Source organism: Myotis yumanensis, unplaced genomic scaffold (genome assembly GCF_028538775.1).
Source record: "Myotis yumanensis isolate MYYU_CA2020_CCGP unplaced genomic scaffold, mMyoYum1.0.hap1 SCAF_1, whole genome shotgun sequence".
Classification (NCBI taxonomy): domain Eukaryota; kingdom Metazoa; phylum Chordata; class Mammalia; order Chiroptera; family Vespertilionidae; genus Myotis; species Myotis yumanensis.
Window position 1 is genome coordinate 30880664 of NW_027223752.1, and position 26747 is coordinate 30907410.

General features: G+C 46.5%; 1 protein-coding gene and 1 pseudogene across 3 annotated transcripts; both read right to left on the reverse strand.

Annotated features, from left to right (window-relative positions):
• Positions 1–892: 892 nt before the first annotated feature.
• On the reverse strand, positions 893–26725 carry DCAF4 (DDB1 and CUL4 associated factor 4). 3 transcript variants are annotated; one of them, XM_070417216.1, is made up of 14 exons: positions 26653–26725; positions 20604–20700; positions 17008–17129; positions 16437–16594; positions 15629–15711; positions 14327–14429; positions 12934–13077; positions 12038–12087; positions 8292–8371; positions 6523–6621; positions 6295–6392; positions 4621–4794; positions 4279–4393; positions 893–2399 (listed from the first exon to the last, which is right to left on the reverse strand). In XM_070417216.1, the coding sequence occupies exons 2-14, from the start codon at positions 20690–20692 to the stop codon at positions 2206–2208; spliced, it is 1509 nt and encodes a 502-aa protein (XP_070273317.1). In that variant the 5' UTR covers positions 20693–20700; positions 26653–26725; the 3' UTR covers positions 893–2205. The 3 variants fall into 3 exon arrangements, with proteins under 3 accessions (XP_070273317.1, XP_070273309.1, XP_070273307.1); XM_070417208.1 differs by lacking the exons at positions 20604–20700; positions 26653–26725 and having other exon boundaries at positions 6523–6618; positions 17008–17108; XM_070417206.1 differs by lacking the exons at positions 20604–20700; positions 26653–26725 and having other exon boundaries at positions 17008–17108.
• Positions 20758–26747, reverse strand: part of LOC139014636 (CBY1-interacting BAR domain-containing protein 1-like) — a 40042-nt pseudogene continuing 34052 nt past the window's right edge.

Below are 26747 nucleotides of genomic sequence, written 5' to 3' on the forward strand. Positions count from 1 at the left end.
AGAAGTTCCTGGAACCCAGAGAGCTGTGTTCCAACAGAAGTTGTTGGAATGCAGCCACAGCCGAGCAGGAGAGGAGCCAGGGACAACAATTCCATCTCTCCTGCCCTTTGCTTTCCTACCGGTAGGTCCTCCTGGCTAAACCCACTGTGGTAGGAACCCAGGAGGTCAGCTTGGGGAACACAAGAGCAGGTGAAAAGGGCACACAGGTGGATCTGTGGGCAAACAAAAGCTCCCCAGCAAAGCCATTAGGGCTGATGCCAATCTCTCTCCCTTTTTCCTTGTTGGGGTCCAACCCCAGCAGGTCCAGGGGTCCCCAAAGATGTGGACGGAGTCGGTGAAGAAGGAATGACACGGAGACAGCGTTCAGTTGATCAGCAGCCTAGCCAGGATCTCCAGCCAAGTTCTGGTGGTTATTGTCTTGTTACATCTGTATTTATACCAGTTGATTTTAATCCTGTCAATTTTTATTGCAAAGGTTAGGGCGTTTCTTATCTCCATTCCAGGGAGTAAAGATTATGTAGCTTAAGGGTGATTGTTCTTAGTTAAAGTGATTAACTACCCGCCTGGCACTTAGTTAAGGGGTTTTATCCCCTCCCTAACTTCAGGGAAAAATCCCTACCTGGGGAAACAACCTTTCTCGGAGAGGTGACCTTGGTTAAAACACATAGCACTAAGGGGAGCAAACATATTAAGAACAGTATGCTATATATGCCAGGTCCCTTGAAACATATGCTGTGCCGATGTTTCTCTCCTGCAGCGACTGTGTCAAGCAGCAAGGATGGACCGGCTTCTGGCATTTCCTCACCCAAGATTGAAGTACATGTTCGTGCAGCTGGTTTGTCCCTACAGTAGCCAAGCATCATGATCAAATCATTAATATCAACGACCATACCAAGGTTCTTTCTGGTTTATTGTTTGGTAGAAAAACATGCTCTTTAACATTTGGTATAAACATCTCAGAAACTGCTTCTCTTAGACAGTAAAAAAGTCAAAGCCTATTTTCTTTGAGATGGGGCCCTTGAATCTGACATTCAAGTCCCATGAGAGAAACAGGAGCTGCTGTGGCTAACATTTTGAAGGATGCCTCAACAAAAGGCACACGAAGGCCTGCTTAAAACATAGGGCTAGAGCAGGGGTGGGCAAACTTTTTGACTCGAGGGCCACAATGGGTTCTTAAACTGGACCGGAGGGCCAGAACAAAAGCATGGATGGAGTGTTTGTGTGAACTAATATAAATTCAAAGTAAACATCATTACATGAAAGGGTACGGTCTTTTTTTTTTTTTTTTTAGTTTTATTCATTTCAAACGGGCTGGATCCGGCCCGAGGGCCGTAGTTTGCCCACGGCTGGGCTAGAGTCTCTAGCCTCTAAAACAGTGGTTCTCAACCTTGGCTGCACATTAAAATCACTTGGGAATCTTTTTCAAATCCTGATTTCTGGGCCTCATCCTCCGGAAATTCTGTTTCTTTGTTACTAATGTTGTGGCCCCACCCCATAACAAAGAAACAGAATTTCCAGAGGATGAGGCCCAGAAATCAGGATTTGAAAAAGATTCCCAGGTGATTCTAATGTGCAGCCAAGGTTGAGAACCACTGCTCTAAAACTATCCATCTTTCTACCCAATGCCTGTGAATGATAAAGAAAAGGAGAATCCCAAACATTTGTTCCTGATACTGAGTGTGAGAAGGCCAAACTTCAACCTCAAATCTTTCTCTAGAAACTCGAGGAAAAGGACTTTCCTCTTCCCCTTCTCTCCAGCTGGCGTTCTCAAGTACAGATAGATGCATGTCTTTTTGGGACCCAGGCACTGACTAGCCTAACAGTCTCATTAGGCTTCTTGAAAGGGCTTTTGGTGAAAGAAGCTTTAATTTAGGTATTGCTAATCTTCAGCCCTTAGAAAAAGTAATTTTTGTTTTATAAAAGGGGGAAGGGACTACTCTAAGGAATTCAACAAAAGGAAATAGGTACCTTTTATGAAAAGGACTTTCAAGCTCTCTGAGCCCACAACTTAACTGACATACATTACTAAAGTGTCTCCACAAAAAACATAGCACCTTCATGTCCACAGCAGCTGGATGGATGGGATCTGTGCACACAGAGCATCCATTTAAAATGCCTTCACTGGAAACAGCATATGGCAGAGGTATGGCTACTCTTTACTCCATTCAGTCAAATCCACATGCCTGCAGGCTGCTCTCTGCAGAATTAGCTGTAAGTGAAGTAGTAAAGGTCCTGCTGGACGGCCATGAGCAGCCCCGGCGCTCCCCGGACGCCCCCAAGCCGAGATGAGAAGGCCACACTGGGAATGTTGGTCCTGGAGGTGGGATGTGGGGAGGGTATGGTTCTGAGCAGGTGGGTATCGCGGAGGCTCCAGATTCTCGTGTAGCAGTCCTGGCCCACTAGGAGAGGGGAGACAGACGCGCGGCAGGTTAGCGAGAGTGCAGAGAACTCGTGTGCATGGCTTCTCATGACTCCCTGGGAGCCAGAACACAAACCCTCAAATGGAAAATTTTTCTACTGGTAATATGTAGTTTTTGAAAATCAAAGTTATGGGTCACCCTGGTGCTCTAGAACCATAACTAGTTGCATGTATTCAAAGTGACAAGCTGCACCGACTGGCTGTGTGACACCCTGGAGGACTTGCTGGTTGTCCGGCTAATGGGTGGGCTCTGCGCTGCTCAAGAGGGAGCCCAGCCCACCCGGTCTCGATGACATGCAACCGCTTTCCTATTTATAAAACAGTAGCCAGGAAGAGCTAATGACTTCATTACACCTGGGGACAAACTAGGTGCAACTCTCCCCAGAGCTCTTTCTGGCTTCACGACTTAGTTCTCCAGACCACGTGGCCGTCAGGGCTCAGTGATGAGGAATGCGACACTAGCACCACTGGTTCCGGTGGTCCAGACACATGGTATGCGTCCTGGGGAGCTTCAGGGGAAGAGGGCAGGCACCCGAGGGACATACAGCCGGTTGCTCCTGTAGCGCAGGCCACTGACCCTGCAACTGGCCCCCAACCCCCATCTGCCTGTCAACAAGGTGTCTCTCTTCTCTATTAGCCAGAACACTGAACTCTTCTGAGCTGAAAACCCGTGGAAAACAGACTAAAAGGAAGGTAACTGCTGGTGATGGTGACAGTAGTAAAGGAGCCCAAGAAAGTTCTAACCAAGTGATGCTGCTTAGCCACAAAATGGTTTCAGGGAGAAGTACTATCTGTAGGGGTAGCAGCAAGCTTGAGGATCTAAGAAGGCTGAGAATATATTCCTTAATGTCAACAGCCTACTATTTCATCTGTCAAACCACCAAACTTCCAGCTGCCAGAATATTCTATTGTCCACAAACAGTATAATCTTGTAACAGCTTTCAATGGGGCTTAGTGGCTAGACAGCTCTGCTTCCTGTTCTACAAATCATGGATCCAAAGGGATGGTGTTACAGGAGCCAGGCATCAGTTTCTTTACACTGGCCTTAACTTCTTTTCCCAGCATCCTCTTCTGGAAACACACACAAGTTCAAAGAACAGGGAGCCCAAGCTTTTTGACGGGAAGTTGCATAATGGGATAAGGTCACACTGAATGCTGACCTGGTGAACAGATGTAAACCCTACATCCAAGTCTCCCAAACTGCTGTGCTACTGCACCTGACCTGCCTGTTACTGAAATGATGTTTGTCCGCTGATGTGGGAACAAAGGGCTGTCCCATATAGTCTTCCCAATCCCGACATGTTGGGGACCAGATGTAAGCTGGCAAGGTCCTTGCACCTGTAGGGACTAGCAAGACTGGGACCCTTACCCACACAGTTTTCCCAGACTTGTTTGGATGGCGGTTATCAGTAGAATAAGAGCAACATTTGTAGAATGAGAACAGCCTTTCATAGCTTACCAAGAAGTCTGTAACTATTTACTGAAATATGCTGTACTGAAAACTTGTCCTTCTGCTGTGTCCTTCCCTTAGAGATTAAGAGGAACAAAGAATACATTCCTCTTGACAAACCTCCTATTCAAAATGTTATATATAAATAGTATTATGTAGCTAATAAAGTTGCTTCAGTTCATCAAGAGAACTGGGGTCCTCCCGATCCCGCTTTCCTGTCTTTCTTTCTTTTCTCAATTCCCACCTCCCTGCCTCAGCCCGGCTCAACCCTGTCAGGCTGGCCCTGACACCGACAGTCCACGATCCCTATATTCTGTTCTGTTTTAAAGTAATGTCTCCCTCAGCTGCTTCAGATGCTGGGGGCCTAAGGGATAGAACTGGTGGATGGAACCGCCCCTGCCCCAAATACCGGCCACCAGGACTCCTTCCTCTTCATGCACGTGCAGTGGCAGGCGGGCGTACTCGTTCACGTGACCTTCGTACTGCCTTACACACTTGGTGGTCCTCAGGTCCCACAGTTTGATCTGAGGGAAGAAGCACAAGGGACCATTAAGGAGGGTCCAGCAGGGACACTGGTGAACCCCAGGAATGAGGGAGGGCAGGTGGTCTCCAAACATCTCTTCCGGTTAGAAAAATCTAAGCCTCAAACTCCTGAGACCTAGACTCCATCAAAAGCACCAGAACCAGTTCCACGTCTGTCTAGACCAGACTGGACTCCCAGCAAAGCAGCCTCCTGCACAGCCTACTGTACCTTTCCAGCCATGTCGGATGCCACCAGGCACTGCTCCTCCTGGAGGACTTTCACAGATGTCACCGGTGAGTCGTGGAACAGGCTAGTGGCCTTCCAGTTATTGCCTTGATTTCGACATCGAATATCAATGGCAAAGATCTCCCCAGAGCGACAGCCATTAAACAGCAAAGGAGTCTGTGGAAAGAGGGACTGCTTGGTACCTCCCGCTAAGGCCGGGAGGGGTGTGCCCTCCCCCGTCCCAGCTCTCCTGGATCAGAGGTGTGGGTGGTCAGAGTTTGAGCCTCAGTGGAGTTGGGAGGGTTCCTAATGAAAGCGAAGAACTGGGCCCATGTGTCCCCCCAAGGTCGTCCCCACTGGCCCCTTAGGCCTCACTCTAAAGCCCCAGTGATGGCGCCCTGTCTCCACCAAGATTGTGTGAGAAGCTGGGGTGATGAGGATGGAGTAGGAGAGATCAGAGGTCTGGGTAAGACATGGGGTCCTAAATAGAGAGGGAAGATGGCTGAAGAAACCTGAATTAATGAACTTTGTGCTTACTACTGGAAGCAGACTGGCATACTACCTCCTCATTTCTAAAGAGAGACAGCATTTTCTATGGAACAAGTTTTTGAAATATAGTAAGACTAGAATTCTGATTTTTAAATTTATAAAATGTGTAACTTGAAAGCTGTGTATGAAACTATTAAGGACTATGAACTGGGACTTAATTTATATACTAAAAGAACTGCTTGTGTCCTAGCCAGTGTTGCTCAGTGGATAGAGCGTCGGCCTGTGGACTGAGGGTCCTAGGTTTGGTTCGGTCAAGGGCACATGCCCAGGTTGCGGGCTCGGTCCCCAGTGTGGGGTGTGCAGGAGGCAGTAGATCGATGATTCTCTCTCATCATTGATGTTTCTCTCTCTCTCACCCTCTCCCTTTCTCTCTATAATCAATAAAAATAAAATTCAAAAAAAAAAAAGAAAAGAAAGAGAACTGCTTGCCAGGCTGGTGTGGCTTCAGTGGTTCTCAACCTTCCTAATGCCGCGACCCTTTAATACAGTTCCTCATGTTGTGGTGACCCCCAACCATAAAATTATTCTCGTTGCTACTTCATAACTGTAATTTTGCTACTGTTATGAATCGTAATGTGAATATCTGATATGCAGGATGTATGTTCAGGGGTCGCCACCCACAGGTTGAGAACCGCTGGGCTAAGTGGTTGAGTATCGACCCATGAACAAGAGGTCCCCAGTTCGATTCCTAGTCAGGGCACATGCCCGGGGTGCAAACTCAATCCCCATTAGAGGGTGTGCAGGAGGCAGACTATTGACGTTTCTCTCTCATCAATGTTTACATCTCTATCCCTCTCCCTTCCTCTCTAAAAAAAAAAAAAAAAAAATCAATAAAAACATATTAAAAACAAAAAACTGCTTGTCCTATTGGCTAATCCAAGTGCTACTTAAGAACTGCTAACAGTTCATTTAAACAGGAAGTTGGTTAAAGCCAGTTGAGCCAGGCCTTTCCGGATCAGTCAACTTTCACTCAGTAAAGACACATTTAAGAAACCCTTAATCCTTCCTCATGCCATTTTCCTCTGTAAAGGGGGGATGAGGAAGAACTGTCACATGGGAATCCAATTTCAATCCAGCAAAATTTCCACTCTTGGGAAAGTGTATTAGGCCCTTCCCAGTCCCACCAACCATGACGGCAAACTGCTGGGCCAAGACATCACTGCTCGTCCCAAACGACAGCCGGTGTCCCGTCACCACGTTGGTCACCAGGACCCACCGAGACAAGCCTGACAGAGACAGAGATGGGGCGGAGAGACAAGTGTCACTTGTGATCTGGGAGAGGGATTGCGGGATATGGGGACATAAGGTCTGAAACGTCCTTTTCTCTGGGAACCTGGGGTGGCAGCCCTGGCTCACCTGTGCTGAAGCAGTTATTTGCCTGGATGTTCGAGGACCACGCACACGACCAGGCCCCAGGGATCCGGAAACTGCAGAGCATGCCAGGCCGGTCTCCTGCTGAGAGAAGCAGTGAGTGTACAGCATGGCTGCCCTCAAGGGACAGAGACCTTCCCTTCACGCTGCCATGTCAGTAACCACCGGTTTGGGAAACCTCCAGGAACAGCTGCTCAGGGGCATGCAGGAGGCAGCCGAACAAGGATTCTCTCATCATTGACGTTGCTATCCCTCTCCCTCTCCCTCACCCTCTGAAATCAATAAAAATATATTTAAAAACAAACAAACAAACTGTGGTGTTAGAAGTCAGGATAGTGGTTCCCTTTAGGGAAATGGTAATTGGGAGGGTATTGGAAATTCTGTTTAACTTGGGTGGTGGCTATATGTACCTTGTGATAGCTGATTAAACTATATACTTAAGACTTGTGCCCTTTATGTATGTTTTATCAATAAAAGAGTTTATTTAAAAAATGTTTTGCTTGATATTGCACATCTAATAATGTGATCTGAGATTGAAGCCCTCTGATCTGTGGCTCTACATTGCCTCCCCGATAGCCGCTAGTCTTTTTAACACTTCTGGACGTCAGGAAAGATTTATATATTCATTCTCAGAACAGCCACTTTTGACCAGGGACCCCAGAGAACCAGGGTGGTTTTTTTGCTACCACAGAACCCAGGATGTTTTGTGGGATTGAGCCCATAACCCGGGGAGGGGGAGAGGGGGAAGGGGGCATGTGCCCTGACCAGGAATCAAACCGTCACCCTCAACCACTGACCCGCATGGATCAGGCCACAGATTAGTTTTAAAGGCAAATTCTGAACTTCTCTTGGCCTGTTTCTTCATCTGTAACTTGGTGATAATACCTGCTCCATACACTAGCTATTCAATGAAATGCCAGGCCCTATGCCAAGTGTACGTGACTTCATTTAACACTCCATGTAACCTGATGGGTGGGTATCATCTTCACTCTGCAGAGGTTAAGTAATCTGTTCAAGTTGGGATTCGTGCTGGTCTGCCTGAAGCCTGTACTCTTAGAGGCCTGACCCTTGTCTAATTGATCCTAATTCTCTGAAAGGCTGGAAACTCAATTTTCAGAATGCTGCCAGGAAGAAGTCCAGAATTCTGAACTGCCTTCAGCCAGAGAATGTAAATATCCCTAATAACACCAGTGGGCCGCACCTTTGTGAATGATCTGTACCAGCAGCTCAAAGGTTTTGATTTCTTGCATTGATTACACATACTTTTAAGTGTTCTGGCCCCTGAAATGACCCAAAAGAAGGAAATATGTAAAGATGCCAATGCATCCCTGACCAGTGTGGCTCAGACAGTTGGGCATCGTCCTACGCACAGTTCGATGCCTGGTCAGGGCACTTGCCTGGGTTGCTGGCTCAACCCTCAGTAGGGTACGTGCAGGAGGCAGCCAATCAATGATTCTCTCATCACTGATGTTTCTCTCTCCCTCTACCTAAAAAACAATGGAAATATTCTTTAAAAAGAAAGATGCACATGCTTCCAGTACGAATCCTGGGTCAGGTGTAAGGACTCCCCACAGGTGCTGCTGTCCCCATCCTGCGAGCTCTGATTGGTTCACTCAGCCTGTGGTTCCTACCCCTCCTTGTACAATCCTTCGCCAAGGAGCTTCTGGTGTTGCTGGCTGTAGCCTCTGGGAGGCAGAGGACAGAGACCGCTGTCACCGTACCCCCTTATTAAAAAAAGGGGGGGGCCCTGGTACCTGGATGACTATTGACGAACAGTGACGCTGGGAGCAGGGTGGCACAGCCCGGAGTCTCTGCAATTCCCATGAGGCACAGCCTGGAAACTCTGTTAAGGACAGTCAAGTACAAGCTCTCCTCTGGGAGGAGAATGGGCATTAATGCCCTTCAAAAAATTACAAAAATAACACCCGTAAAGCCAGATTTAACACATTCACATTTCCCATATTTAGTTTCAGATGTTTTTAAAGGAAAAAATGTCACAGACACAGCTAACAGCCCTCTCTGACCCCTCCCCAGCCCAATTCTCCCTTTCCCTCACCCAGAAAGAAGCACTGTTCTAAAACTGGTCTGCATTCTAGGCCGTGTTATCATGTCACAGCATATTTGTCCATGAGCAATAGAAAGAACTGTTACTGTTTTAAAAACATATGTAAACAGTATCACACAGATCAATCTCCACTGTCTTCTAGATTTATCAGTGTTGAGGTTTGTAGCCCCAGTTCCTTCATTTACACCATTTCTTTGTATAAATGCATCACAATTGATTTATTCGTCTTCTGCTGGGCACTTAGGTTGTTGTTTCTTTTTGCTCTTCTGCTGGAATGAGTGCCTTCCTGTCTCCCAGGCCCATGTGTGGGAGCCTTTTCTAAGGCAGTATTTCTTAATCCCAGAGTAAGAATTTAATTTTACAGTACTACATGCCACACACACAAATATTTGAAATAAAAGTTTTATAAAATATTAGAGGCCCGGTGCACAAAATTGGTACACTGGGCGGAGGGGAGGGGGATTTTCCCTCAGGCCGGCCTGTGCCCTCTCACAATCCAGGACCCCTTGCTCCTTACCACCCGCCTGCTCGCTGCTTACCGCTCGGCTTGCTGCTCCTTAGCGCTGCTGTGGACTGTGCTCGCCAGCCCTTTGCCCGGCTTCTGACTGAGCGGCGCTCCCCCTGTGTGACCTCCTACATTGAGCGCCTGCCCCCTGGTGGTCAGTATGCATCATAGCAACCGGTTGTTCTGCTATTTGGTCAATTTACATATTAGGGTTTTATTATATAGAATTTGCCCTTACTAAGTATGAAACTCATATTTCCTAGTCTATTTCACTTTAAAAATGCTGCTCACAAATTCCTTTCATAGCCCACTGACAGGCCATGACCTGCAGCTTGGAAGCTGCTCCTATGTCTATACCTAGAGTGGATGGGCCTGTGGGCTGTAAGGTTCTTGCATCCCCAACTTCCAACTTAAAGTGGTTATATCAATGCACTTATCCAGCACTGCTCCCCATTCTCCACATCTGTCAAATCTTGGCACTATCAGACTTTGAAAATTTGTGCTTATCTGAAAGGGTAAAAATCTTCCCATTACTTAAATTCGCATTTCCCTAACCATAACTGGGTGTACTGATTCATCTGATTAATCGTGTGGGTTTCCCTTCTGAACTGTCTCTTTATATTCATTGCCTACTTTTCTATTGTACTGTCTTCTGATTGATTTGGTTCCTCTCCCTTTCCCTTCACAGCCTAACTTCTCTCAATCAGAACCTACATTTATCCCCACTCCTTGCCTTTCTTTCACTCAACTCACTAAAATCCAGGTATGACACCTTTTCAGTAAATGTCCTCCCCAAGGTCTCCGATGAGCCCGTTTCTGAATCTGATGAACACCCTCCAGTCCTGTCCTGTGGTCATGCAGCACAACTTCTAACTACATACTCCTTGTCCTCCACGCCACCTCTCTTGGAGTTCCATCTTTGGACTCTTCCAAACACCAGCATTGCCTGGCCTGGGTCCCAAGCCTCTCAGACTCGTGCCTCTCCTCCACTCCTGCTCATCACTCACTCCCTCTCCACTGCCCGCTTAACCTTGCAGCAGCCTCTGTCTGAGGTCTCACCTTCGTCAGCCTGTATAAGAAATGACTCCATGATCACAGTCTTCCATGGGCATCCCACATCCCTGAGGATTCAGTCTTGCAAGGGCCTCCTTAGCCAGAGACATCATGGATACCCATGTGCATGGTCTCCTGACTCTTTCTTCTGATGGAGCACTGGCCCCTTCTTTCCATGTAGGAATCACCTCCAGGCAGGCTGACCCAATACCCGCATCCCTCTGAGATCCAGCTGCAACACAGACATCACTACAGACTGATCACCTGTGGAACTGCCCATCTCCAGCACTTTGCACAGGTACTGTATATGCTCAGTAGATGTCGGGGGAATGAATACACATACACACATCAAAAAATATAAATATTTGCAAAGCAATCAGGCAACATTTTTGGCAGTCTGTCTGATGCATGTGTGTCATGTTGCCTTAGATAGTAAGTATCTCTAGTGTGGAGGGCAAGGACGTGGGGAAAAAGTCCTTACACATGCACTTTCACTTACGTGGCTGAAACCCAGGTTACAGCCAAACTTTGGAATGACTTAGAGGGCCAGAATTGTAGATTTAATCCTGTAACAGGCCACAAGTTAACAAAGAGCCCAGCAAGTATAGAAGAGAATTTAGTCTAACCTTCCACCACTCTTTGGGGAAAATGCAGAATGCAGGTCTCAAAAGGTACCATTTTTATAAAGGAAGCAAGCTCCATGTTCTGCAGCAGGAGCAGCAGGTGCACAAAAGCCTGAAGATTACCCGAGATGACCACCGGAGGGCAAGCCGCTGAGCAAGCTATAGACCATACTCTTCATACTCTTCAAACCAAATTACACAGATTTCTATCCTCTTCTCAGCCCACAGAAACATAAAAAAAATACCATATTGTTTTTAAATTTAAAAATGAGAGTGAGGTTGTTGTTTTCTCTCTCTCTTAAGGCTTGGTCTCTTCTGTCCTCTGGTAACATCATCACAGTCATAGGTGGCGCCATCACCCCAAAAGAAAGCCACATAAAACTTTCAATTTACCAAACATACAGTTTTGTTTGTCTATGTAAAACTTATAATCAGATCTCTAATTTAGGCTCTAAAACCCTCTGAAACAGAGTCACTGTCATACATTTAAAAACAGGTTCAGATTCAGCCATACATGCCAAGCACTGTGCTAAGTGCATTCACAGATGTTAACTGTTAACCGTATGGCAACTCATGAAGTAGGTGTTGGGTACCAGTGGTCATCATTTTAATAACTCATTTATTATGGAAATGATTCAAGGCAAGACTCGTTAACGTGTGGCTTTGGCTTGGGGTCATACAATATTCTTCTGTGAATCACATGTCGGACAGTTGTCCTATGCATCGAGAAACCCCATGGACCCCAGACGAAGGGCCCAGCTACCTTGACACTGCACTACTGTGCTCCCAGCAAAGAAGCCCTGATGGCTCTCTGGGAAGGCAGAGACTAGAATGAAGAGTGCTCCAAAGAAGGCCATCTCTGCTGGGACCTCAGGTCCAGAGCCCACAGGCCCATGCCCTATGCCAAAGGAACCCCCTTTCTCTGATGCCTGCCTCAGCCCCCACCCCCAAGGAGGCCCACTCCACCTCGGGACGACTGCAGCTCTTGCTCCTACCTCTGCTTCAGGAGGATTGGGGGTTCCTTCCCAAGATTTTACTGTTCCTTTCTTCTTTATTCTCTGCTAAAGTTCATAGTGACCTTAAAGTCACCCCAGGACCTCAACTACTTCCCTGAGCATCATGGGAATCCTTATCTTCTACCATGCGCAGTGCTCTTACTGAAAGAGTGAAGTATGTGCAGAATGGTCTAGTCTTCTGACTTCTAAGATACCACTTTACAAACCCCACCAAACCTCTTCATCTGCCAAAAGATACAGAATGTGAGAATCCAAGTGATTCAGCGAGGCCCAGCACACAGAGTTCACCTGGTGAGGAAGCACATAGCAAGACGGCAAGATTGGTCTGACCACCAACTCATGGAGAGAAACAGATTCTTTCTTGTGGAATAACTTGTGGGGATAGATCTCCCCTTTAAAAGGGGCTGGAACAGGCATTCTGAGAACAGGAAGCTCCTGTCCTAGCACATAGAGCCTTAAAGAGGAACAGGGAGGAGGTAGCGCGTAGGCCTTAGTCCTGCACGGGCCTCACAGTGAGACATCTGGTAAACCCTGTAGGGCAGGAATGACTTCTCTTCAACGGCAGGAAACAAACCTAACTCTGAAGGCATACTGGATCTCACTTTACCCAGAAACCATTCCCATCTCTTGTGGCTCATCCCAAAGAACAGAAAGTCACAGCTTCTTACCGTACAGATGCAGCTGTCACCCTTAGACATCAAGCTTTTCACATTTATGTAAACCTCAGTGTCAGCCATAGACTGGCTGAGCGACTGACACATCGTCCTGACACTGGGAGGACCCTCCACCCCGGCTACTGCAGCCCACCTCCCAGGAACTATGTGCCTTGTGTGGGCTCCTTCGAACCAAGTCAATCCTCTTGAAGGGAAGTCCGTGCAACCAGCTAAGGAAGCACCACTTCAAGTCTTCCCACATCTAAATTCTTTTCTCTTTCAAGACAAGGAACTCCTGAGGCCCTTTTCTTCCGCCATGGTTCTCAGGATCTACAACTCCATTTCTCCCTTGGGGAAATGAGGCACAGAGCACTGGCTTCTTCCCAAAGTTCTCTCCTCTACTCTGACTTTGGCTAACCACTGCAGTGCCCCTGGGCCCAAAGGCAAGTGGGCTGCAAAGCTAAAGGGGAGGGCAGAGTACCTTCCGGTTGGTGAAGTAGAGGTTTTCGTGCATATGCACCCGGAGTGTGGGGGTCTTCAGACCGCGCAGGCTGATGATGCCATACTTGGAGCCTCCAACCTTGACATCATTCACTGTGAAGAGCCGGTCACTGTTGGTATCCGCCTGGAAAGGGAAAGTGGCTTGTAGGTGACTTCGCAGGCCTAACACCATCTGTCCATCTCTCACAGCCCCCGTGTCTGCATATTCACCAGGTGAGAGCTCCTGTCCATGAGGGAGCTCGGAGATGACCTGAGGGGAACTTACTGCAAGAAAGTATTCAGAGCAAATGTCTCCCCAGACACATATGGGGGGAGTGAGTCCTGGCCCCTGACACCCTTATGAGGAAGGGCTCTGCTATCGAGGTCTCCTGGGGCAAGATGTCAAGGGTCAATTCTGCAGCTTCAGCCCCTAGTCCTGTCAGCAGGTCATCAGGCTGAGGCTCTTTTTAAAAAATATATATATATATATTTTTTATTGATTTCAGAGAGGGAGGGAGAGAGAGATAGAAACATAAATGATGAGAGAGTCATTGATTGGCTGCCTCCTGCACGCCCCTTACAGGGGATTGAGCCTGCAACCCAGGCATGTGCCCTGATGAGGAATTGAACCTTGACCTCCTGGTTTATAGGTAGACATTCAACCACTGAGCCACAATGGCCGGGTGAGACTCTTTGTTTTGTGTGTCTCTCTCACTTTCTGGGTTTTCCCTAGGCCTCCAGGAAAGACAGGGCTTGCTGGGCAGGCCATGCTCTACTGTGACCTCGAATCCCCAGTCTACCTGAGCAGGCTGGCTCCTTCCGTTTGCAGTGGATCCTCTGCCAACATTTCCCTAGACCCTGGACTCAAGTAGTTGGCCCTGGCTTTCAGCCCGGGTCTAACCAAGAGAAGATTTTTGCTCCCTGTAAATGGCATGATGATGGTGGGTGTGCAGGCCAAGGGTCACAGGCTTACAGGCCCCTGCTACTCAGATCAGAACAGCAAGCAAGGGAGTAACCTGCTGTTGCTACTGAGGACACTGGAGCTCTAGGGTTGGCTACCAAATCCTGCCCAGTATAGGGAAGATTAGAAGCTCCCGAACCACTGTGTGCCCTTCTGATGGGTCTCAGTCAATGTGAGGTGGGCCCTGATTCTCATGTCAAATGACAGAGCTGTAGTAGGGGGGACAATGGTCGCCATGGCCTTCCTTGCCAGTTTGGCACCTGCTAATGGGTAGCCAGTAGGTGCCTGTTAAAACTATAAAACCTAGTGGACACATGCTTTTATGCAACTGGCATCTACACAGCCAGGCGTGATGGGAGCCAATGCCAGGGCATAAAGTGTCAGGCACGGCAGCAATACCCCCGGCATCCACATGTGGCTCCCTCCCACTCACCATTATGAGGTTAAATCGGTCGCTTGCCAAAGCGGAGGGATCGGAGCTGTGAACCTGAACCTTCTTCCTCTGCATGCAGCTCACTCGCAGCTCATGGGCTAAACTGCAGGGGGAAAGAGAGGGGCGGGGAGGGCATGGGCACCACACCTAGACACCCATGAGGAAGATTCAGAGCGTCTGCCCTGCCCCACACCCTGAAGACCGCCTCACCTCGTTGGCCCTCTCCCTATTATCTCTCAGCAACGGAAATGAGCAAGATCCCAAATAAATCCAATTTTAGAACTCTCAGGAAAACTAAAGCAAAGAAATGAGCGGCCCATTTACAGGGTCAAAGAAAGTTAGAACTCGAGGAATCTGTTTTGGGATCATCTGGTACAACTCTTTCTCGAGACCAAGAGAAGGTGCCTGAGAAATGAAACACGCCGAAGGGCACACACCCAGCTTATGGGAAGGGCCCAGGCATGCGGCCGCCCATCTTACTGCCCCTTCCCCCTCCATGAAGGAGAAAGCATGTTTTAGGGAGAAGAACAGGTCTTTTTACCTAGATAGTTATCTCTTTTAGGGAAATGAAGGAGAGGCATGTTCCTACCTGCCCTTCCTCATACCTCCTGCAGGGCTGGCCTACAGGGAAGGCATCCTTGCTCCAAGATGAGAGCTGTGTCCCCTATAAACCACCCAAACTCAGGGTGTTTCTTCCCCTGTCCACACAGAGTGGGAGGCAGCAGAACACAGGGGTTAGGAGCTCCGGTTTGGGAGTCAGACAGATCCCATCCTTTCTGGCTTTACCTTGAGAAAAATCACTCCCCTCTGAGCCTCAGTCTCTTCTAGAAACCAGAGGAGGTGTCTGCCTATCTCACAGGGCTCTAGTTAGAGTTATATCAGGAATCATAAGTACTTAAATAAAGTTTAGTGCACATACATCTATTTAATGTTCTATTTTTTGTAACTGATTAGGTAAAGAGAAAAGGAGGCAGAAATCTCACAGGAATGAAGTGATAAGACCTACTACTAAACTAAACACGATTTATAAGTAACGGAGAAAACATCCTGAGAAATTTCTGCCCAATTTCTCTGCCTAGGTCCCCTCTCCTCTCTCCGGCCTCCTGCGGACGTCTGCCCCGTGCTCTAGGAGTGATTCTCTCAGGGCTGGTTCAGCAGCAGACGGCAGGCTGTGAGCCAGAGCTCCTCAATGGTGAAGGCTGCTCACAGAGCAGCTATGAGCTATGTGGTCTCCTGACTGGATTCTTGGACCATGGAAATAAAAAACAGAAAAAGAATACTCGTGAAGAAGCACCGACTTACCGGCAATAACTGATGGCGTTGAGAAAACCCAGCTTGCTTTTTTGTAACAAGGAAGTGGCATTAAATCCCATCCTGGTTATTTTCTAAATTAAAGAAAAAAAAAAGATAGATTCAGTGAAGTTTTATGTTATACAATAACAGAATATTTTTAGTTCCATAGGATGCAATGAAGAAACAGGTACTAAATTGGCAGAAATTATATGCAATAAACCGATGGTCTCCTTGGCTGGTCTCCCATCGTGGCAAGAGGAAAAGCCTATCACAAGCAAGAATGTGTGACTGGAAGGTCTGCTCAGCGCCTCTGTCCAAGCCCCCCAGTCAAGCTTTACCTGGGGAGAAGCCGCCACGCTAGTGAGTGCAGGAATGGCCCTGGACACTCAGGTCTGCATCGTGCTTTCCATTCGATCTATGGGGACCCAGGGCCCCGGATTTTCCATTCTGTTGCCCCGTAGCCATCCAAATGTCCTGGCATCTAAGAAACCCTCATATCCAAACCATGTACCCCGGTTTTCTATTTAAAATATACAGTTACTGAAACTGTATCATGCTGCTTTTCAAGATTCCCCCAGGGAAGGACAAATGTGAGAATTACTGATGAAACTCTGCAAATTGGGAAAGTGGAGTGGGAGGGGATTGCTCGCTTGTTCTATTCTCTTCGTCAGGTTCCTGTCAGGGGAAAGTCAACACCACATCCCAGAAGTGCACTAAGCGGAGCGTGCAGGGGTGCTGAATGGGCACCCGCCTTCAGCCGTGGGTGCAGGCTGGCAGGGGTACAGGGGACAGGCGGCCCCCCGAGCGTGGAGCCCACCTTTGTCTGCCTGTCCTCTTCTTCTAGCAGCTGCAGCCTTTTGTGCTCCATCGCCTTCTGCTGGATGCCTTCCTTCGTGAGGGGGTTGCAGTTGTTATGTCCAGGGAGCAAGCGGAAGTACCGATTCTTTTCGGGGTCAAAGTAATACCCTGGTAGATCTTTAGTCAAAAGAAATAAAATCCAACTTAAAACACCGTGACCTGACCCTTCTAGAAAGGAGCCCAGTGGCCTGCCCACCCCAGCTCACAGCTGCCTATCTTTTCTAAGGGGCGGGAGGTGGGCTAGCATTGTCAGTCACCATCCTGGGCCCAGTTCAGGGATGGGGGTGCTGTTTGCCTCAGGATCACAGTTCTTGGCATACCCAGTTCCTCCCTTTACTGTTCCGATTTGCTCCCAGAATTTCCTCTAAGCCCAAATGAGCTGGTAACACACATGGAGTTCACCCTCCTGCAAGTGCAAACACACAAGAGGAAGGGCGGCCTGAACAGACATAGCCAGTTGACGAGTCAGGACTAGGTTTCATCTTTCCCTGTGGGCAGGGCCAGGAGTCCTAACCAGCAGACTGCCTTACCTGGCACAGAAGAACTCCCAGCTGTGCTGGTCGAGGTCGACGGGGCCTCCCCATCGCCGTGGTCGGAATCCTGTGGGCCTTGCTGTGCCCCTGTGTTACACCTGTCGACACAGTCATGGTAACTTGCAGGGAAGGGCTGGAGACCCAGTCATTCTCTGACTGTGGGGTCCTGGCAGGGGTAGCTCAGTGCCACAGCCTTCACCCCGGACCCTCTCACCTTCCATTACTTGGGAAGCATTAACCCCGCTTTTCCTTAAAAGTAGTTTACCTATTGCAAACACACCAGTTAGAGCAAGGTTTTGTCTCTCATCCTTAAGAGGATGATGTCATAGTAATTCCCTTTTCTCATCTCCTCACTTGAGCACTTCATGAGGTCTTTTGGAATTTTCTGGATGAAAAGAAGACCAGAAATCTTTGCCAGTAAGAATTCTACCATGCACCCCTATGTTCATAGCAGCACAATTTACAATAGCTAAGATTTGGAAACAGCTTAAGTGCCCATCAGCAGATGAGTGGATTAAAAAACTGTGGTACATCTACACAATGGAATACTATGCTATGGTAAAAAAGAAGGAACTTTTACCATTTGCAACAGCATGGATGGACCTGGAGAGCATTGTGCTAAGTGAAATAAGCCAGTCAGAGAAAGATAAATATCACATGATCTCACTCATATGTGGGATATAATTATCAACATAAACTGATGAACAAAAACAAAAACAGATCTAGAGACAAAAAAACACTGAACAGACGGTCCAACCTCAGAGAAAAGGTGGGGCGGGGGGTGGTGGTGGTGGTGGTTTAAGAGATCAACCAAAGGACCTATATGCGTGCATATTAGCATAACCAATGGACAAGGACACTGGAGAGGTGGGAGCGTGTCTTGGGGGCGGGATCAATCAGGGAAAAAGAAAGGAGACATATGTAATACTTTAAACAATAATAATAATAATAATAATAAAGAATTCTACCAGCTGGGCTCATTTATAAGACCAGGTGAATTTCATTCTTTACTGGATCCAGCAATACAGAGCTTAAATTGTACTTGGCTACCCAACTTTACAGATGGAGAAATTGGGGTTCAGGACACAGAGGTGATTTGCTCAGCGATACTGAGATAGAGCCATAGTTTAAACACTCATTTTGCAAAGTTACCTTGCTCCAAGATGAGAGCTGTGTCCCCTATAAACCACCCAAACTCAGGGTGTTTCTTCCCCTGTCCACACAGAGTGGGAGGCAGCAGAACACAGGGGTTAGGAGCTCCGGTTTGGGAGTCAGGTCGATGGGGCCTCCCCATCGCCGTGGTCGGAATCCTGTGGGCCTTGCTGTGCCCCTGTGTTACACCTGTCGACACAGTCATGGTAACTTGCAAGGAAGGGCTGGAGACCCAGTCATTCTCTGACTGTGGGGTCCTGGCAGGGGTAGCTCAGTGCCACAGCCTTCACCCCGGACCCTCTCAACTTCCATTACTTGGGAAGCATTAACATGGCAATTATAGGCTAAAGGATATAATGACAGTGCAAAAGACCTACTTTTAGAATCCTGATAAAATCCTCCTTAAAATCAAGAACTTCCCCTCTCCCTCCTCCACACCAAAAGGAGCACAAATTGCAAAACGAGGTTGAAGGAATGAAAGAACTTCCTCTTTTGTCTATAAATACTAACGATGCATGGTTTCAGGGAAAATTTATTCTCCCTTTTTATGGCCCAGCGCTCCCTGAGGCAGCTCATCTGTGATCAGCAGCAGGAGGAAAGCAGGATGAAGTGTCCTAACAAATGTCTGTGTGTCTCGGCCAAGGACTGCTGCTCCATTCTCTCCCCATAGAGCCCAGAAGGTGGCTGTCCAGCGTGTTTCCACACAACTCTGCCAAGGCTGAGCTGAGACTCTTGCACGGATCACACTGTACTATGCATTGTGCTCTTGTGGGAAGGCCTGGGGCACAAAAAGTATCCATGGTTCTCCTTTCAAAACATACAAACACTGGGCACTGCCCCCATCTTTCTACAATACTGGTCAAGTCTGGGACTTCGTCTGAGAGTAATATTTTATTCTGCACCTAAAGAGGCCCATCCCCTACAGAGGGCCTATCAGGAGCCAGGCAGCCCGTTAGGGGCTGTATATACATTATTGTGAACTTCACGAGAGAAGTATTGTACAAGAGTAACTCAGAGTGATTAAGTAACTTGCCCATAGGAAAAAGCAGTGTGTCAAGCTCAGACTTCTTAATCCCAAAGCCCTTGTTCCTTCCACATTTTTTAAAAATATGTTTTTATTGATTTTTTATAGAGAGAGGAAGGGAGAGGGATAGATAGAAACATCAACGAGAAACATAACCAATTTGGCTGCCTCCTGCATGTGCCCTGATCAGGAATCAAACCGGTGACCTCTTGGTTCCTAAGCCCGTGGTCGGCAAACTGCGGCTCGAGAGCCACATGCGGCTTTTTGGCCCCTTGAGTGTGGCTCTTCCTAAGCCTTTGGAGTACCCTAATTAAGTTAATAACAATGTACCTACCTATATAGTTTAAGTTTAAAAAATTTGGCTCTCAAGAGAAATTTCAATCATTGTACTGTTGATATTTGGCTCTGTTGACTAATGAGTTTGCCGACCACTGTCCTACGCTGATGCTCAACTGCTGGGCCACACCAGCCAGGCCATTCCACAACATTTTGATGCTTTTTGTTATTTGGTTTAAGCTGGTCTAAAGAAGCATCATGGCCTTTGACACCTTATAACTAGAAATCTATCCATTTTGAAAGGAGGTCTGGAGTATGGAAGAGTTTTAAAATTGTCAGACAGGTCCCCTTTGGTGAGGTGGGGGCTGTGCAGACTTCTTATGGCCAGAAGTCACACCAGCAACCCTGACTGTGAAGAGGTGTCCTCTCCTGCCATGAGGTGATGGGGGTATCTTGTTCTGAGACTAGATTGCTTGTATTTCCTTCATGCAGAAAAATAAGTAGAGTGGAAAATGTTCATATTGGGATTTCAACTAATTACTGACTAGGCTTTATTTTTTAAGCTGGGTGGAAGGTACACATTCATTGTACTATTCTTTATACCTTTTTGTGTTTTTAAATACTATATTTTATATATATGTATGTGTGTGTATGTGTATATATATATGTGTGTGTGTGTGTGTATGTATGTATATATATATATATATATATATATATATATATATATATCTTCTTTCTCAGGATTTACTGAATTAATTAATTACAATTCCAGAATGCTATTGTCATCGGATGGGAAAAAAAAAAAAAAAAAGACAGGAAAAGAGAGAGGGAGTCTATAAAATGGAGAAGCAATCCTCCTTCAGTAGTATCAGATAATGTCTACTCTAAGCTCATGGCTAGTGCTCTGGCCAAAAGTCATGGTCGCTCTGAAAACAAAGAAGAGTGTGGCCATATCTCCTCACTACTCAAGGTGTGGCAGGCAGGCTGACCTGCAGCAGCAACTTCCCCTGGGAGCTTGTCAGAAGTGCAGACTCTCGCTGGGCCCCACCTCGGACCCTGCATTTTGACGAGATGCCCAGTGACCCACATGCACGGGAGGGTGCTGGACAATACCAGAATGGCACCGGGGAACAGCACTTGCCTCTCGTTAGGTCTGTGTTGTCTGAGTCTAGGGTTCTGCCGCTGGCTCCTTCTTCCATGTCTTCTACTTTTCCAGCTGCTTTTATGCATTTCTGCTCCTATATGAGAAAAAAAGAAAATTACATACAAACATGTGGGTGCATGCACTTTTCTGTTCACTTCTTGATAGTTCCTTCATGCTCACAACCAAACCCAACCTGGTTGTCATCAAAGCCGCCACCCCAAGCCTCATCTGTAAAAGGCAGCCTTCCAGGTGGAGACACCGATAAAATCCAATGTGTCTGAAGCCACTTTTCTGGCTGAGTTCTCTACCTCACAATTGACACCTGGCCTGACAACTTGCTAACCTCTGTCCCCTGGGTCACTGTGTGAGCTGCTGACAGACTCTCACAATTACTTTAAGACAATAGTTTGAGCCTGACATGAGATCTCTCTTAAGTGTGCTTCTTTCTTCTTCTTACCAGATAATACCAGAGCACATACTTTTCCCTTCAATCTATACACATCCTGTTTGCAGTGAATAGTTTAGTATAGAGCAGGGAAAATTGTGAACATAATTAACCGGGGACTAGTGTGCATGGCTTCTCAGTATGCTTTCTAAGGAGTGTTTTAGCTTTGAGCACACACTAGCAGTTACCAAGCTTTTTTTAAAAAAAAAATAAGGAATGAGATGAAAGCACTTCTTAATAACACTGATATTGCCATATTTATTTCAAGTGGTTTTTAAAAATCTTATCTTTTATAACCTGAATCTATCACTTAATCATCAAAATATCACAAGTTTTCACAATGGGAATCACATTCATTTTATAAAACAACTAAACTGTGGTCCAAGGACCAATTGCTGTAAGTTTCAGATTTTCTCAACACCTGGTGATTTTTATCTCTCCACTCACTGGAGACACTGATGACATCTGACCTAATACATTTAAAAAACACATTCAAATGCCGTAACAAAATTGGGAAAAATTGGGTTGAATGTAAACAAAGAATAGAAGTCTATTTGCCTTTACTTCCCAACTTATACTTAAAAAATAAGTAAAAAATATATATGTATGTATGTACTGATTTCAGAGAAGAAGGGAGAGGGAGAGATAGAAACATCAATGATGAAAGAAAATCATTGATCAGCTGCCTCTTGCCCACCCACTACTGGTGATTGAGCCAGCAACCTGGGCATATGCCCTGATTGGGAATCAAACCGTGATCTCCTGGTTCATAGGTTAACGCTCAACCACTGAGCCATGCGGGCCTGGGCCCCAACTTCTACTTTTGAGTTGAGAGTGCCTGTTAGCATCAAACAGAGCGCCAGAAGTCTGGACCTACATTCCAGAATTCAGCATTTACTCAACCACTTCCGTGTCAACCTATGATTGTGAGTTGGGGTTATTTAGATACAAAGACAGAAAGAAAAATTTAATGGGTATGGCACTTAACCAAACATTTCACAAATTCTATAACAAATTTCTTGATTTGCTAGTGGGAATGTAAAATACTGCCACCACGTCAGAAAGTTTTGCAGCTCCTCAAAAGGTTCAACATAGAGTTACCATTTCAGTCAGCAAAACCCAGCAGAAATGAAAACACATGGTCACACAAAAATTTTGAGAGGAACATTCACAGCGGCGTTATTCATAATTGCCTAAAAGAGGCAACAGCCCATATTTCCATCAGCTGATGAATGCATAAAAATGTGGCATCTCCATACAACAGAACGTTATTTGGCCATAAAAAGAATGAAGTACATGACACAACAAGGATGAACCCTGAAAATATATGCTAAGTGAAAGAAGTCAGACATAAAATTGAACGATTCAACGTATATGAAATCTCCAGAATAGGCAAATCCAGACACACACACACACACACACACACAGTATTTTATAGGGGCTGAGGGGGGTGATGGGGGAGGAAGAGGAGGCAGAGAGTAAGGAGACTAATACAAAGGTCTTCTTTTTTTTTTTTAAAGCTTCTTGCAAGTCCATTTTTCTATTATGAAGAATTGTTCTTCCCAGTTATCACAAATAAGATGATAAGTGCTGATTAAGTTGTTTTATACTTCCAGGAATAAGAGACTAAGGGAAAGGTTATACCTTATTAACTAGGTGGTAGCTTGATAAAATTTTTATAGGATTTTAAATGACTTATGATAGTCCATGTGTACTTATGCTTTCTTAGATACCACCAGATTACTAGCTTTTCAAAAGCTGTAGCACTGCCCTGGCTGGTTTGGCTCAGTGGATGGAGCATTGGCCTGCGGACTGAGGGGTTCCGGGTTCGATTCCGATGAAGGGCATATGCCTGGGTTGTGGGCTCGATCCCCAGTGGGGGGTGTGCAGAAGGCAGCTGATCAATGATTCCCTCTCATTATTGATGTTTCTATCCCTCTTTCCCTCTCCCTAATCAATAAAAATATATATATTTAAAAGCTGAAGCACCAGATATACTTTAGTATGACAGCAGTTTTTTTTAAAAACCATAATCAGGTTATTGTGACTTTCATTTAAACTAAAATTTATGTTTCACGCATTTGTAAAACACAGATCTATTGGTATCATATTTCCTTTATTCTGTTTGGTAAATTTACAGATCAAATGATGATACGTTATGTTTCAGTAAAAGCTTAAAAATGGAAAATGTCTTTTTACTTAAAGTTTCATGCAATAGAATTTACATTTAATCAGAATGACTAAATGAGATCTTTTTCTGGAGTCAACCTCAGAGAAGCTAAATGGAATTGGTAGATCTTTTAGATGTTGTTGCCTACTTACTACTTATAATAGCACTCCCAGCCAGTTACAGTGCATTAATGTGAAGTACCTTGAAATCCAAGGGGGTGAGGGCTCATACAAAAGGATCACATATTACTAGGTAGGAGTTTGAAATGCCTAGGCAAGTAATATTTTTAAAACCTTAATTTTTCAGTCAGCATAAATTTCCTTTAATTTTCTCTATTTTCAGTACCATTTCATTTTGAGGCTTAACATAGCAAGCCAATATAGTTTTAAATATAGTAATCCTGGATTCCGAGTTATTTTAAGATGAAAAGGGAAAAAAGAAGTGTACTTAGGGAAATTAATTTCTTCTTCTTTAACATTTAATTCTTCATCTTCTGCTTGTTGATCCTTTCTTAGTCGACAGGTGGACACCTGTCCTGCTCCAGAGACCCCCTCAGCTTACAACAATCTCTGAAAAGGCAACTGTGAATTTGCTCTTACAGTATCTAAACAAGATGGATAATCTGGCAGATACCTAGAGCTTCTGAAAAACCTCTAAATCTTTTGTGTATTTTGGTAGACAGCAGAGTATACCTCCAAAGTTTTGCTGTGAATAACATTTCAGTAGTGATAAATTTTGAAAATATATTCTTTATATCCTTTATCTGCTTTTTAAACCTACTGTTTCCTCCAGATGAGAGTTGTTTGGGTAGCATCCACTGTAGCTCTCTGTAACATGAAACATGTCCATCAGTTTGCTGACTTGTCTGCTTAGCTTCTCCATTCCTTGCTGCTAACGTTGCTCTGCGGTCATCCCATTTCAGATTTACAATAGTTCCAATGAGCTTTCAAAAGTTCAACTCTTTTGGCTGCAAGTCTTTCCACCTCCACTTTCCCATAATCCTGAAGTTTCAACCTTCACTTGTTGAAAACACCTGAGCAGTTTTTCAGGACCTGCTTCAAATTTGGGGTCTCTGTAGAGACCTACTCCTGGATCTCATTCACCCAGAGATTGGCTTTGTCTCGCAGTCTGGCAGTTTTCCACACAGGACTGGCAAAGATTTGGCTCTGCACTCCAAAGTGCCAGTGCTTTTGTTTTGAGCATTTCACAGGTTTCTGGATAAATGGTGTCTTTGCCCCAAGACACCATTCTGGGCCTGCCTGAAAAATCCGGAAGGTGTAGGCCCAGAAAAATCCCAGACCCAGGAACCTTAAGGCTTGTGGGGTGGGGCCCGGCTAGCCACAAGAGGTTGCAGTCAGCCTCCTTCCTGGCTGCACGCTTCAGTCCCCTCCCTCTAGCCCAGAGAGGTAGGTCCAGAACTCCCCGAAGGCTGAAATTCAATGTGAGCGAGAGGCTCTATTTGCCCCACCTAAGCTTTCAGGTGGGGCAGCCCAGGCAGCAGGGCCCCAACACCCTGCCTAGCACAGGGCTGGGGCTGGAGCTGGAGCCCAGCAACACCGCTCGGAGGCGCCTGGGACGCACTGGGGTCATACAGTTTCTTTTTAGGGTGATGAACATGTTCTGGAATAAGAGATATCATGTGATGGCCACACAATCTTTCGAATATGCTACAAATTGTACACTTTCAAAAAGTAAATTCTATCTCAGAAACGAAAAAGATTTACTACAGCAGTACTATCATATTTAAAGAAACATCCTAAATAATTTAATGAACAACACAAACTGATGAACAAAAATAGACCTAGAGTCATAGAAGCATCGAACAGACTGTCAAACCTCAGAGGGAAGGCAGGGAAGGCAGGGGTGGGATCAACCAATGAACTCTCATGCCTATATTCATAACCCATGGACACAGACAATAGGGTGGTGAAAGCTTGGGGTGGGGGTGGAGGCGGTGGTGGGGTAGGAGAGGTCAATGGAGAGGAAAAGGGGGACCTATGTAATACTTTCAACAATAAAGATTTTAAAAATAAATACATAAAAGGAAATAATGATACCATTTAAAAACAAGGATACACATTTGGAGGGGGATGAACTTTTTGTGGAGCTATGTTGGTAAGGGTCCCAATAAAAATCCACTTTCAGAGGGAAAAAAAATCCTAAATATCCAACAGGAGAATTAAGGTTATAGAGACTACTAGACTGTAATGTGGAAATGCTGATGCCATCGGTTTATGGAGCAGAATACAAAATGACCTCTACACGGAGCTTGCTGTGCCCACCTTGGGTGGGTATATAAATATTTTTTAACTCTACAAATGAGGAAACAGGCGTAGAGGGCTCAGTAGTGTGGCCCTGCTGGTCTGACGCCTGGGCTTGGTGACCACAGGACGCCCAACTACAATTGTCACCATTATTTAAAACTGGAGTCCGGGCTTTGGAATTTTGTTTTCTCCAGAAAGTCTTCACACACGCTTTCTTTGCTTCTGGCTGTTTGATTTACAAGACAATGTCCCCACACCCATCGAGGGGAAGGAGGTATCATGGTTTCTTTGGTAAAGTGGGGAGACACAGGGCTTTCTGGACACGCAGGTACTGACGTGGAAAAGACGGCTTTCCCACTAATGCACTCGGTATGCAACCCCGAAAGTGGGTCCAACCCTGGGCTCCACTACTTGCTACTTCGTGCGTTACCCAGGGCCAGTGGCAGCCTCCATGGGCCTCTTACTTGTCTGCAAAGGTGCTACCTACGACCTCTCCGGGCCGGTGAGCGGGGAACCTCACGATTGTCAGCATCTGCGGTGCCCAGCACTGGGGGTCTGGGAGCGCCCAGCCTGCGGCGGCTGTTCCACTGCCCCGTTCGGCAACAGCCAACCACAACCTGAACTTCCAGCAGTGGTTCTCAACCTTCTGGCCCTTTAAATACAGTTCCTCATGTTGTGACCCAACCATAAAATTATTTTCGTTGCTACTTCATAACTGTAATATTGCTACTGTTATGAATCGTAATGTAAATAGCGGATATGCAGGATGGTCTTAGGCGACCCCTGTGAAAGGGTCGTTCGACCGACAAAGGGGTCGCGACCCACAGGTTGAGAACCGCTGCTTCAGGGGACTCGCCGACCCGCCACTGGAAGGTACTGGGGTGGCACCTTCGGTATCAGGGTTTAGGAAAGCGCTCCTTCAGGTCCGACACTGCGCAGAGACAATCGGAGCCCCTCCCCGCCCCCACCGTGTCTGCGGCTGCGGAACCGACCGGACCGGACAAACCGGGCTCCTCCAGCCCAAGACCCCAGCTCCCACTCGCGCCAGTCAGGCCGGCGACCCACGTGCTCGGCTCCTCCCCACACGCCTCTGGCCCATCCCGAGCTCTGTCCAGGGGGCAGCTGCAGCCCCTGGACCGACGGTCACCCCAGCCGGCAAAGACTTACTCGATTAGAGGGTGCTCCCCGGCTCGCCCTCGGGCCCAAGCTCGGCAGAAGCAGTGGGGAGCGTGGAAGGACCCGGAAAGACCAAGATTCAGCGC

Excerpts from the sequence above, each read along its gene's own strand:
- DCAF4 (XM_070417216.1), bottom strand. The coding sequence starts at position 20,692 with ATGCATAAAAGCAGCTGGAAAAGTAGAAGACATGGAAGAAGGAGCCAG. Across the intron at positions 14,430-15,628 it reads AACGCCATCAGTTATTGCCG|TTTAGCCCATGAGCTGCGAG; the intron begins GTAAGTCGGTGC and ends TTCCCCCTGCAG. Across the intron at positions 6,393-6,522 it reads AAATAACTGCTTCAGCACAG|GCTTGTCTCGGTGGGTCCTG; the intron begins GTGAGCCAGGGC and ends TGTCTCTGTCAG.